This window comes from Coloeus monedula, assembly GCF_965178545.1.
Source record: "Coloeus monedula genome assembly, chromosome: 18".
Classification (NCBI taxonomy): Eukaryota; Metazoa; Chordata; class Aves; order Passeriformes; family Corvidae; genus Coloeus; species Coloeus monedula.
The window spans coordinates 13,812,045-13,824,759 of NC_138798.1; the positions used below are offsets into that span (position 1 = coordinate 13,812,045).

At 56.7% G+C, this 12,715-nt stretch overlaps 1 protein-coding gene across 1 annotated transcript in view; it reads left to right on the forward strand.

Moving 5' to 3' along the window:
* KSR2 (kinase suppressor of ras 2) overlaps positions 1-12,715 on the forward strand; it is a gene marked incomplete at both ends in the record, with an annotated part of 74,267 nt that overhangs the window by 23,041 nt on the left and 38,511 nt on the right. Inside the window, one exon of the mRNA XM_082293785.1 lies at positions 6,476-6,657. Coding sequence (XP_082149911.1) covers positions 6,476-6,657 — 182 coding nt within the window. The remainder of the gene's footprint in view (positions 1-6,475; positions 6,658-12,715) is intronic.

Genomic DNA, 12,715 nt, shown 5'->3' on the forward strand with positions numbered 1-12,715 from the left:
GGGAATGCACCAGGCACAGGAGCTCTGTGTTTATCCCGGTGCCAAAGGTGACCTGGTGCCTCCTTTCCTGGCTGAGATGGCTCCAGCCATGCTGGACTTGATCCCAGCTCCCCAGGCCTGTTTGGGAATGCTCAGACTCCTTATCCAGGGGTGTTTTTTATGGTTTATTTGGGGAATCCTTGAAGGAAAAGGTCAGATTTTGCCATCTATGTGCCAATATGGGAACGGGAAGGGAAAAGAAGTGGCAGTTCTGGAGAGGGGCTTTGGAAAAGGCATGGAGGGACAGGACACAGGGAATGGCTTCCCACTGCCAGAGGTCAGGGATGGATGGGAGATTGGGAAGGAATCGTTCCCTGTGAGGGTGGGGAGGGGCTGGGATGGAATTACCAGAGCAGCTGTGGCTGCTCCTGGATCCCTGGGAGGATCCAGGTTGGATGGGGCTTGGAGCAGCCTGGGACAGTGGGAGGTGTCCCTGCCAGGGTTGGGGATAAAACACTCTTCAAGCTCCCTTTCAACCAAATCATTCCGTATTTCTTGCATGAAAAAATGCCAGAGTGAATTTGAGGCTTTTCCTCCTTTTTTCTGCCCTTCCAGCAGCTGCTGCTGGAGCCGCCTGCCCTGCTGAAGGGGCAGCCCTTCACCTGCTCCCTGCTTGGGTTGAATCGGGAAGATCGTGCACTTAAACCACTCCAAAAAGCCATAAATCTTCGGGGCTGAATCCCGGCCGGGGCTGTGCACTCCCGGCCAGGCAGCGGCGATCTTTAATCCTTCGCAGCTGAAATACTGATGAGTGGATTTTTTGTTTTGTTTCCCCCTCTATTTCCCTTCCTTTAAGAGCAACGCTTGCGTGGAAATTGGTGTGTGCTGGCGAGGAGCAAAGTGGTGAATAAAACATCACCTGCAGGGGCAGCTCCTGTCTTGGGGCTAAATTTTAAAGTAAACCCGTTTTAATGAATTTATTTTATTTTTTAATGGCAGTAAGAATGGAAGTGACAACAAATGTCTGCAGAGCACGTTGGTACTGACTCCATTTCCAGGGTTTTTTAAGAGTTGGGAATGGAGGATGAGCACTGCTGGGGGACGGTTGGGATGCTTTTTGGGATGAGCCACATTCCAGCAGCACCACAGCCCTGTGAACACTGCATTCTTGCTCCCTGCATGGATCCCACTGTGCCCATGCTCATATTCCAGCTTCTCCCAGCACATCCTCCTCTTCCAGCCGCTAAACCACGCCGGGACATCCTAACAGGGCAAAGCCGTGTCCTCCCCGGGCACCTTTCTGTGGAAATCCTCTAAGATCCTCCCCGCACCCCACGCCGCTGTCAGTCCCTGCTCTCCCCGCCGGCTCCCGAAAGGAGTGACGGGCCCTTTGTCCCGGTGTCTGCTCCTGTTTTTCAGCGCCTGTTGAAACCCTCTATTTTTTTTTCCCCCAAAGCCGGTGATAAGCGTTTGACTGATCCCACAGAGCAGGCGGGGATGAGCCATTCAGGCGGGATTGACACCTAAAGGGATTTGCATTAAACGCTTCAAACTCGCTGGGCGCTTTTTTTTTGTTGTTGTTTTTTTTTAAAATATATATTTAGCAAATTCCTGCATGAAATTATGGCCCTAATCATCGGCATTCGCCTCTCTGAGCATGGAATCGCTCCCGGCGATTCTCCCGAGCATCCCGAGGCAGGAATTAGCCCCGATGCTCCACGAACTCTGCCTCGAGGGGTTGGTTTGGGCTCTCCCAACCAAGGGATGCACAGGATAAAGGAGGAAAATGAGGAATTCTGGGTCAGGGGATGGTGAGAGGTGAAGGAGAGGAGCTGCGCGGGGACGCTGAGCGGGGCCGCGATGTGGGAAGGGCTGAGATCCCGGATTTTGGGAAAGGTTTGGGAAGCCAGGGGCTGCTTGGCGCAGGGGTTGATCCCATTGTGCTGATGGGGAGCCCGGGACCTGCAGTGAGGGGTAGAATCCCAGGAATACCTGGCTTCCAAGCCTCCTGGAGCAGGAATGAGGGTGGGACAACATGGAGAGTGGACCCGAGTGGCAAAAAAAAAAAATAGGGGGGATGTCCAGATTTAGGAATTTGTCGTGGGTGTTTCCCAGATTTTGGAGGGCTCCAAGCCTCGAGATGGACCAGGCACGGTTCTCTCTGCTCCCTCAAAGCCCTTTGGAGCCTAAATAAGGAATATCTGCTCCATAACCATCTCCCCACTCCTGCCTCGCCTGGAGACTCCTTTTGGACTGGAGGGAAATGGTCCTTCCCGGGGGCCGGCAGGGATCAGCACCATCCAAACCCACCTAAACGGCCCCTCCGGCTCTCCCTGCGCTTCCCGGGCTTCGCGTTAATCCCAGCGATGGTTTAGAGGGAGCAGCCGCCTTTTCCAGCTCCTGGGAAGGGCTGGAATGCCGCTCGATGGGGGGATTAGCACGGCCAACCCCGCCCTGAGCAGGGAGGTGAGGCCCGGTTCCATCTCCTGCTGCACTTTGGCAGTTCCTCCTGATCCAGCTGGGATTAATCCGGCCAAAATTCCCAGCAGCAAGGGAATCCTGCCTCCCTTTCCAGAAGCAGGGTTGTGTTGGGTTTTATCCCTATGGAAAATTGAACTGGGATGACGTTTTTCCTTGGTTGTTTTTATTTATTTTTATTTTTATATTTTTATTTTTATTTTTAAATCCCCCTTTTTGCCACTGCCGTCCTTGCGGGATTGGGAGCCTGGCACAGGGAATGGGGCTCCTCCTGCCCAGCTGGGATGGGGAATTTAGTCTGGGAGGACCGGGATGAGTTTCCAGCACGTTTTTCCCCACTTTGGGTAAACAAAGGGAGGATGGAAATGTTTGCCTTGGGCAATGCCAGGGATCCAGGGGCAGCCACAGCTGCTCTGGGCACCCTGTGCCAGGGCCTGCCCAGCCTCCCAGGGAACAATTCCTTCCCAATATCCCATCAAAATCTCCCCTTTTTTAGTTTAAAACCATTTCCCCTTTTCCTCTCACTATCTATAGAATCATGGAGTGGTTTGGGATCAAAGATCATCTCATTCCAACCTGTGTAGGAGGATGGATGGATGATGGATGGGTGGATGGATGATGGATGGATGATGGATGGATGATGGATGGATGGATGGATGGATGATGGATGGATGGAGGGATGGATGGATGGAGGGATGGATGGATGGATGATGGATGGATGGATGATGGATGGATGGATGGATGGGTGGATGGATGGATGGATGGATGGATGATGGATGGATGGATGGATGATGGATGGATGGATGATGGATGGATGGATGGATGGATGGATGGATGGATGATGGATGGATGGATGATGGATGGATGGATGGATGGGTGGATGGATGGATGGATGGATGGATGATGGATGGAGGGATGGATGATGGATGGATGGATGGGTGGATGGATGGATGATGGATGGATGGATGGATGGAGGGATGGATGATGGATGGATGGATGGGTGGATGGATGGATGATGGATGGATGGATGATGGATGGATGGAGTGATGGATGTGGGATGGATGATGGATGGATGGATGGATGGATGTCTGGATGGATGGATGATGGATGGATGGATGGATGGATGGATGATGGATGGATGGATGATGGATGGATGGATGGATGGGTGGATGGATGGATGGATGGATGGATGATGGATGGAGGGATGGATGATGGATGGATGGATGGGTGGATGGATGGATGATGGATGGATGGATGGATGGAGGGATGGATGATGGATGGATGGATGGGTGGATGGATGGATGATGGATGGATGGATGGATGGATGGATGGATGATGGATGGATGGATGATGGATGGATGGATGGGTGGATGGATGGATGGATGGATGGATGATGGATGGATGGATGGATGGATGAAGGGATGGATGGATGATGGATGGATGGATGGATGATGGATGGATGGATGGATGGATGGATGATGGATGGATGGGTGGATGGATGGATGGATGGATGATGGATGGATGGATGGATGATGGATGGATGGATGGATGATGGATGGATGGATGGATGGATGGATGATGGATGGATGGATGGATGGATGGATGGATGGATGATGGATGGATGGATGGATGATGGATGGATGGATGGATGGATGATGGATGGATGGGTGGATGGATGGATGATGGATGGAGGGATGGGTGGATGGATGAAGGGATGGATCCATGGATGGATGGATGACCCCTCATGGCAGCAAGTCCTTTATGGGGTGCCCCGACTGGCCTCATCCTCCACCCCTGCCCCAAGGACGGTATTTGACCCTTTTTAGCCCAAGAAGCCCCAAACGGGGCTCGGTTTGCTCCGTGTCCCTCAGGCACTCCTTGTTCCCAAACCAGGGGACAGCATTGCTGTGAGCCCCCCAAGCCAGGGGGTTTTCCATGGGTGAGGAGTCTCCTCTCCAGGAGTAGATCCTCTCCCTCAGGAGATCAAGGCCATGGGGAGACCGGCAGCCAGCCCAGTTCCCCACTTGGATCTCGGTGTTTATTATTCTTTATTATTTTTTCTTCTCCTGAAGAAACAGAGAGAGGAAAAAAAAAATCTCTCTCTGTCCAAAATCACTCATCCTTCCTAATAATGAGAGCTGTCAGCAGCCCTGCTTGGCGAGGAAATGATGCTCGCAGTAAATATTTGGTCTGGAACTGATTTATGGGTGGAAAAAAAAATGAGATTAGTGCTTAATCACTGTCTTTCAGAAAGGGCTTCGGGCCGGGGTTGAGCTCAGGGGGAGCTGCGGCTGTGCCGGGGCCGGGGGAACGGCACTGGGATCTTTGGTGGAGACGCCGGGGTTGGGTTGGGATTGAGCAGCAGCAATGGAGGGAATGGGCAAGATTTGGGGCCACCAGGCAGGATGAGATGGGATATTGGGAAGGAATTGTTCCCTGGGAGGGTGGGCAGGCCCTGGCACAGGGTGCCCAGAGCAGCTGTGGCTGCCCCTGGATCCCTGGCAGTGTCCAAGGCCAGGCTGGACATTGGGGCTTGGAGCAGCCTGGGACAGTGGGAGGTGTCCGTGCCCAGGTCCTTTAACGCACTTTAAGGTCCCTTCCCACCCATCCATGACTTCCTGACCATCAGCTGTGGGGCTGACCCCAGGGAGCTCCAAGCCAGGAGAGCCGTGCAGCTGGACCAGCCTGGAACCATCCGCCCCATCCCGATCCCACCGCGCCCAAAGAAGTCCCTGCAGCCACCCTAAACACGGCAGCAGCTTCCCTGTGTGAGGAAATAATTAACTTATTAGAGGATGGTTTAATTTTCCTCATTAAAGAGGTCATTTCCTATCGCCTGGCAGGGCCAGATGCCCTGGGCACCGCTGGGAGCGGTGGGAGATGCTCAGCTCTGGAGCCTCCCCACCCTCCCAGGGAACAATTCCTTCCCAATATCCCATCCAGCCCTGCCCTCTGGCAGTGGGAAGCCATTCCCTGTGTCCTGTCCCTCCATGCCTTGTCCCCAGTCCCTCTCCAGCTCTCCTGGAGCCCCTTTAGGCCCTGCAAGGGGCTCTGAGCTCTCCCTGGAGCCTTCTCCTCTCCAGGTGAGCACCCCCAGCTCTCCCAGCCTGGCTCCAGAGCAGAGGGGCTCCAGCCCTTGGAGCATCTCCGTGGCCTCCTCTGGACTCCTCCAGCAGCTCCAGGTCCCTCCAGTGCTGGGACACAGTCGGATGCAGTGTTCCAGCTGGGATGCATGGATTGTACAGAGCATTCCAGGGGTCCTTGACCACCCTGAGCTGTTGCCCTGCCAGGATGTTCTCAAAGGATCTCTGTCCCAAATCCTCCACATCTCCCAAGGGCTGAGCTGCCATTCCCAGAGCTGCCCCTCTCCTCCTCTCTCCGCAGTAGCCGGGGTGGGAGCGGTGGAGCCGGAGCGGCTCCGCAGTGCCAGGCTCCCGCAGCCCGGCCCATCTGGGCTGGCACTGACACTCTGCATCCCAAATCCTTCCAGTCTGGCGCAGCTTTGGGGTCATCCGAACCAGCAGTCCTTGTCCCGGTGTGGAAAAATGGGCTGAGAAGGGAGAGGTGGGTGACTCATCCCCGCCTGCTCCGCAGGATTTCATCTCTGAGGAGCTTCTCCCAGTGTTTAGGGGTGCCCACACCACAGTCCTGTGCCTTGAGGAGCTGCTTCCTGGGAATCTTCTGGGGTTCCTCGCGTGTTCTGCTGCAGCCCAGCCTTGCTTGGGCTCTAAACTTGATGTAGTGACATTAAATGTGATCATTCAGGGGATGTGACAAGGTCAGCAAGGCCAGGCGTGATGAACTTTAGGACCAGCTGATTCTTTTTTTCTCACCCAGGTTCTCAAGAGGAAAAGCTCTGGAATGTTCCTTGATGAAAATTGCCTTCGTTTGATGGGAAGTGGGATTAATTATCACATGGGAGATGATGCAGCCACACCCCCACCCCACAGGGGCCACCAGCCCATCCCCAGCTCCTTTCCCGTCACTTTCCTCTCCTTTTTCCTCTTTTCCCTCCCAGAGTCAAGAAGAAGAACAAGCCCCTGAACCTCAAGATCCACAACAGCGTGGGGAGCTGTGAGAACATCCCAGCCCAGCGCTCCCCGCTCCTCTCCGAGCGCTCCCTGCGCTCCTTCTTCGTGGGGTACCCACCCTTCCTGCCCTCCACCCCGCCCGTCCACACCGAAGCCACCTTCTCAGCAAGTAAGTCCCCGTGGCCCCCTCGGATCCCTCTTCCGAAGGGTGGGAGATGCCAAGCAGAGGATGGGACTGGGGGGATTTTGGAGTCAGTGGTCTGGAGTGTGCTGCTTGAGCGTTGTGGAACGAGCCCAGCCCTTGTGGAGGTGCCTCGTGTTGGTGTTTGGGGATGTGCGGGTGCTTCTGGCAATGATAACCCCCCAAAAGTTGATTATTTCTGGGTTTTGGGAAAGCCAGGAGGTTTCTGTGCTGTCTGAGTTGGTGGCACTGCCCAGCTGTCACCTAAAAGTGACTTTTCCGAGGGCTCCTTTGTAAACCCAGCCGCGGTTTCACCTCTGTGTTTAATCCTCTCCTGCTTCCTGCATTTGGAGCTGATGTGGAGTTTTGGGAAGCCAGGCCTGGTGCAAACCCCATGGAGTTGATCCCAGGAGCCAGCCCTGATCCCTTCTCCTCTCCTGGGAGATGCTGCTGCTGGCACTCACTGGGTTTGGCTCTCGGAGCTGACCCAGCGCAGTGCTGCTGGTCCGGGAGGAACAGCCTGTCCCTCATTTCCCAGTCCCAGACCAGTGCTGGGATTAATTCCACAGGGATTGAAGCTTTTCCAAGCCAGGCGTGGCTCTTGGCCCAAGAACTTCCCTGGAAACACATGGCAGCTGCTGGGAGTGATTCCCAGCCAAGTCGAGGTCCCCTTGCCTCTTGTTCCTCACCTAAAATCTTCCTCCAGCTCCACATCCAGGCTGCATTTCTGTCACCTTCCCTTCCCTGGGTTTTTCCCTTGTTTCCTTTCCGGAAATGTCACCTTTCTGGCTTGTTTTGGGGTCTTCCACTCATTCTTCCTGCTCAGCTCTTGGAGAAGGGTTTGCAGCCAACTCCCTTCCCTTCCCTTCCCTTCCCTTCCCTTCCCTTCCCTTCCCTTCCCTTCCCTTCCCTTCCCTTCCCTTCCCTTCCCTTCCCTTCCCTTCCCTTCCCTTCCCTTCCCTTCCCTTCCCTTCCCTTCCCTTCCCTTCCCTTCCCTTCCCTTCCCTTCCCTTCCCTTCCCTTCCCTTCCCTTCCCTTCCCTTCCCTTCCCTTCCCTTCCCTTCCCTTCCCTTCCCTTCCCTTCCCTTCCCTTCCCTTCCCTTCCCTTCCCTTCCCTTCCCTTCCCTTCCCTTCCCTTCCCTTCCCTTCCCTTCCCTTCCCTTCCCCTGCAGTTTGGGATCACTGAGGACTCATCCAGCCATTCCTGCTGGATTTTCCCCCTCTCCCCTTGGCTTTGGGGACAGTGGCACCTGGCAGGAGCCCTGCAGGCAGACGATACTGATATTCCCAGAGATATCCAACACCCGATTCTGGATTTGCCCGGGGCGAGGGGGATTTTTTGCCTTGCTGTTTCCCTCATGGGAATTGTCTGAGCTCAGCTCCCAGCCTGGACCAACAGAGCAGAAACCACAGCCCAAACCCCATTCCCAGCCGTGTCTCCTCGGATTAGTTTTCCTCACGCCTCAGTGTTGATTACATCCCGCGGTGTGACATCCTGATGGAACGTGGCACCGCCGGAGCGGGATGTGATGGGAAGTGATGGGCTGGCAAGTGGCTAACACTGCTGGAGAGGTGTCTCCTCTCATTTCCCTCCGTCTTCCCTGGCTGCTGGGAATGTTTTCCAAGCTGGATGGGAGCTGGGTTTCCCCAGCTGGTTGATCCCTGCCAGGAGGTTTCGGCATCAGCAGAGCTGTTTGGTCCTTGCAGGATCAACATCCGTGTGGGAGTTATGCCAAGCAGGGCAGACATTTGTAGGGAGCAAAATCGTGGAATGATTTGGGCTGGAAGGGAGCACTTCCATGGGCAGGGACACCTCCCACTGGAGCAGGTTGCTCCAAGCCCTCCCTGCATCCCAAGGATTCCCTGTCCCCATCCTTGTGGTGGTTCAACAGCCGAGCTCTCCACTATATCCCATCCCCATGGAATTTTGTAAAAATCCCTCTTCCCTGTTCCCCCTGTGGGAGCAGCACAGCAGCACTCAGATGCTCTGGATTGCCGTGGAATTACTTCCCTAAGCACAGAAACACAAAAAATGTTGTCGTTGTCAGCTGGAGATGGGTGAGGGGAGCCCAGCGAGGCCCCGTCCCTCCCTGGCCGTCTCTCCAGGATTTCTTTTCCCCAACCTTGCTGCTCCTGGCAGGAGCACGTTCCCATCGGAGTCATCCCTGACCCAGGTTGGGAGCAGGTTTGGATGCTTCCCTCTGATTTTTAACACCCCTTTGTCCTGATGGGAAGGGATTTGCACAGAGCACGAGGGCTGGGAGCTGCAGAAGGAGCCTCTTTCTCCAGCAGCACAAACCAGGCTGGGGGGAACACAGGATCATGGAATATCCTGAGCTGGAGGGACCCACAGGGACCATCCAGCCAAGCTCCTGGCCCTGCCCAGACACCCCAAAAACCCCACCCTGGGCATCCCTGGCAGCGCTGCCCAAACGCTCCTGGAGCTCTGGCAGCCTCGGGGCCGTGCCCATTCCCTGGGGAGTGCCCAGCAGCCTCTGGGGGAAGAACCTTTCCCTGATGTCCACCTAAACCTCCTGACACAGCTCCAGCTGTTGCCTGTCCCAGGGAGCAGAGATCAGAGCTGGCCCTCTGGAGGAAGTTGTAGAACCCCTGGTTTAATGGGGTCTCCAGGGATGTCCCCTCCCTCCCTGCCGGGGCCCTCAGCCCAGTCCTGTGTGACAGCTCCACCCCACCCACGGCACTGCTGCTCTGGCCGTGTCCCTGGGGGAATCTCCTGAATCCCGCTCCTGCCTCTCCCTCTCGGCTTGGTGAGCAAGGAATTTGCAGTTCATGGTGGGAGCATGAGTGGGATCCCAGCCAGGGATGGCCAAGTGACAAGTGCTGAGATGCCACCAGAGCTCCTTAAGCCCTCCCAGCCCCTGAAGCATCTGTGAAAGAGCCCCTGGAGGGCTGACCTCAGGTAGGTTTGGTGGACAGGGATCCAGGATCATGTCCAGTGGGTCAGGGTGGGAATCCCAGAGCCCTAAACCCAGCTTTTCTGCTGGACACGATGCCGGTGTTGAAGGTGACGTGGGGAAGCAGCCAGTGCCACCCAGACCGTGCCCCCTCTCCGTGGTCACCCCATTCCCAGTGCCAGGGGTGGCTTTGTGTGGGGACACTTCTCCCTAACGCTGTCCCAGCCCCAACCACCTCCAGGAGGGGACTTCCCCAAGGGAACCTCCTCTCTTGGGGCCCACCCCAGAAGTGGTTCTCTCCTCCCTGGGCCTGCCCTGCACAGGAGCACTCCCCAGCTGTGTTGGTAGCACAGCTGGCAGCTCCCAGCAGCCACATCTGGCCACAGCTGGCAGCCAGGCTGCCGAGGGTTTCCCACCCCGGCAGTGGAGTCGGAGGGCACAGCTTTGTCTGGATAAGCCTAATTGAGCCAGTGAGGCTGGGAATTGTAGGGGGGAGGAAATCCCGATGTGAGGCTCTAAGCCAGCTGAAGGTAACATTTGATCTGGATAAATGGGATTGTCACCCTGCAAAGGGGAACTGCCCCGATTAGAGAGTCCCTTTGGACTCTTTCCTTACTGGAGAGGGGCTCTGGGAACAGCCCCTGCTCTGGATGATCCCCTCTACTCCGGCTCAGGTTCGCTTTCATCCTGCTGGATCTATCCTGGATCATCCTTCCGGATCTATCCTGGATCATCCTTCCACCCACTGGACCTGGCCGTGATCCCCAGGGTTGGAAGGGACCTTAAGGACCATCCCATTCTACCCCCTGCAGGGACAGGGACACTTCCCACCACACCAGATTCCGTGTGGAGTATTTGCCACGTGCACTAACGGAGGCAGTAGTGATGCCCTTTGCAGCTTGAATCCTGCATGGATTTACATGGGAAGGGAAACCTGCTGGAGCAGCTGCTCTGGGATCTCTCCCATCCTGTTTCGGCCCTAAAAGCAGCACAAGCAAGGCCAGAGGTGTCTCATGAAGGGACTTTGCCACAGAGCATCTCCCTGGGGTGCTCGGCTCCCAGCTGGGACCACGTGGGAAGTAAACTCAGGATGGTGGGGACATACTGGGACAGTGTCCCTGCAATTGCCACAGGTTTCCCAGGGAAGCCTGGATCCCTGGCAGTGTCCAAGGTCAGGCTGGACATTGGGGCTTGGAGCAGCCTGGGACAGTGGGAGGTGTCCCTGCCCGTGGCAGGGGTGGGATGGGATGAGCTTTAAGGTCCCTTCCTACCCAAACCATTCCATGGATATTATGATTTGCCTCTAGACTGGGATTTTTGCCCGGTGGTGGAGATATTCCCAATCCTGGGTATCTTTTGTTGTTGAACTCTTCTGGAAAGAGGCTCCACCCCAGGGTCTCCCCTTTATCTCTCCATGGGGCTCCCCCATCCTGGGAGCATTTTGGTGACAGCCTGGGGTGTCTGGGATAACTGCAAAGTCTCCTGGCCATTTCTTGGCTTTGCAGTGACTCATCCCGGGATTCTTTCCCGAGCCACTTCCATCGATTTTATCCGTCCCATTCATAATGTGAACACCTCCCGACGCTGTTTGCTGTAGTAGGAGAAGGGGGGTTTGTTCATCAGGCTGTCTCCGTGATGGATAACGTGCTCACACCAATTCCCCGGCATCCAGAAAGGGGCCAGGAGACGAGGAAGGGGGAATTGGGACGAAACAGTCCCCATCCGTGTGGGTCGGCACCGCCGCCACCCCTGGAAGATGCTCCAGGTGTCCTTGGTGAGGGTTTGGGGCTCGCTGAGGCCATCACCGCCCACCCCAAGGAGGGTGCGACCCCAAAATAACGAAGTAGGGAAGCTCCAGGTGCTTTTCTCCATGCAGGACATGCCCAGGAATTCACCGCGGAGCTGCCGGGGTGGCAGCGGGGGCAGCGAGGGCGTCACGGCCAAGGTGGCCCCGCCGTCGCCGTCCCCTCCGAGGCGCGCGGGTGCCACTCAGGGAGCGGCGCTGGCTGTCACAGCTGCCCGTCAGCGCCGGCGAGCGGGGTGGCAGCGCTCTGCTGCCGTGTCGCCTGTCAGGGACACGCCGGAGGTGGCTGTCACCCTCTGCCCGGTTGGTTTCCCCTTTCCCGGCTCTCCTCCTGGCACAGCTGATCCCATCAAGCGCGGCTGTTGATTTTGGGATGAGCTGTGCCGCGCGGAGCAGGAGCCCTGACCTTTGCCGGAGCGGCGAAGGCAAACACGGCGGTGTTGGATGGAGGGTGGCATTCCCTGGCAGCGCCACCGCGCCGGGGAGCGGGGTTTGGCTTTTGGGAACCCCTCGGGAGGCAGGAATGGGGTGGGTGACCGGGGGAAGTCTCCATGGGGCTGCTCAGGGGGTGCCAGCCGCGCTCTTCCCTGCGGAATTCCGCTCGTGCCCACGAAACGTCAGCTCGGAGCGGGAGAGAGGGGGGAATTACGCCAGGGGAATTACGGCCGGGAGAGTTGGGATTTTCGAGGCAGGCAGGAGGCTGCTGGTGATCAAGGTTTCAGTGACGACTGGCACGGGGGCAGCGGGAGGCGGGAGACATCAATGGGGCGGGGGCAGCTCCGGGGAGCTGCGGAGGGGGGAGGGAACAGGGAGAGAGGGAGGATGAGGCAGAGGCAGCCGCTGTCACGCTCCGAAGCTTGCGAGGATCCGATCCCGCTGCCCCTTCTCCATCACGGGGTCCCCACAACAAAGCCAAACCCCCCCACCCTGAAACAAGACGCGCTCACGGGTTTCTTTCCCCCTTGTAATTAACGCTAATTGTGGCAATTTGAGGGGGTTTCAGGGAGAATATTCCTGCGGTGCTGGGGGGAGGCTGCTGCACCTCCACCTTTCCCCCGGGCATCCCCCCCGAGCTTTTCCCCCGGGTGGGAATCCGGGTAAAGGGGAGAATCCCCAATTAACTCCAGAGCGCCCCAAACCCTCGGGGCTGATCCCTGGTGCCTTTCCCTGCTCTCCTGCCCCGCTCCGCTGCTTTTCCCTCCTGCCAACAGCGGCTCTATTGTTAAACGCCGCGATCCTCCGTGGCTCGCTGCCGCTAATGAAGGTAATTAGCTGCGAGTCACGTCGGGCTCATTTATGTTACGAGGTCAAAATCCCCGCTACACTT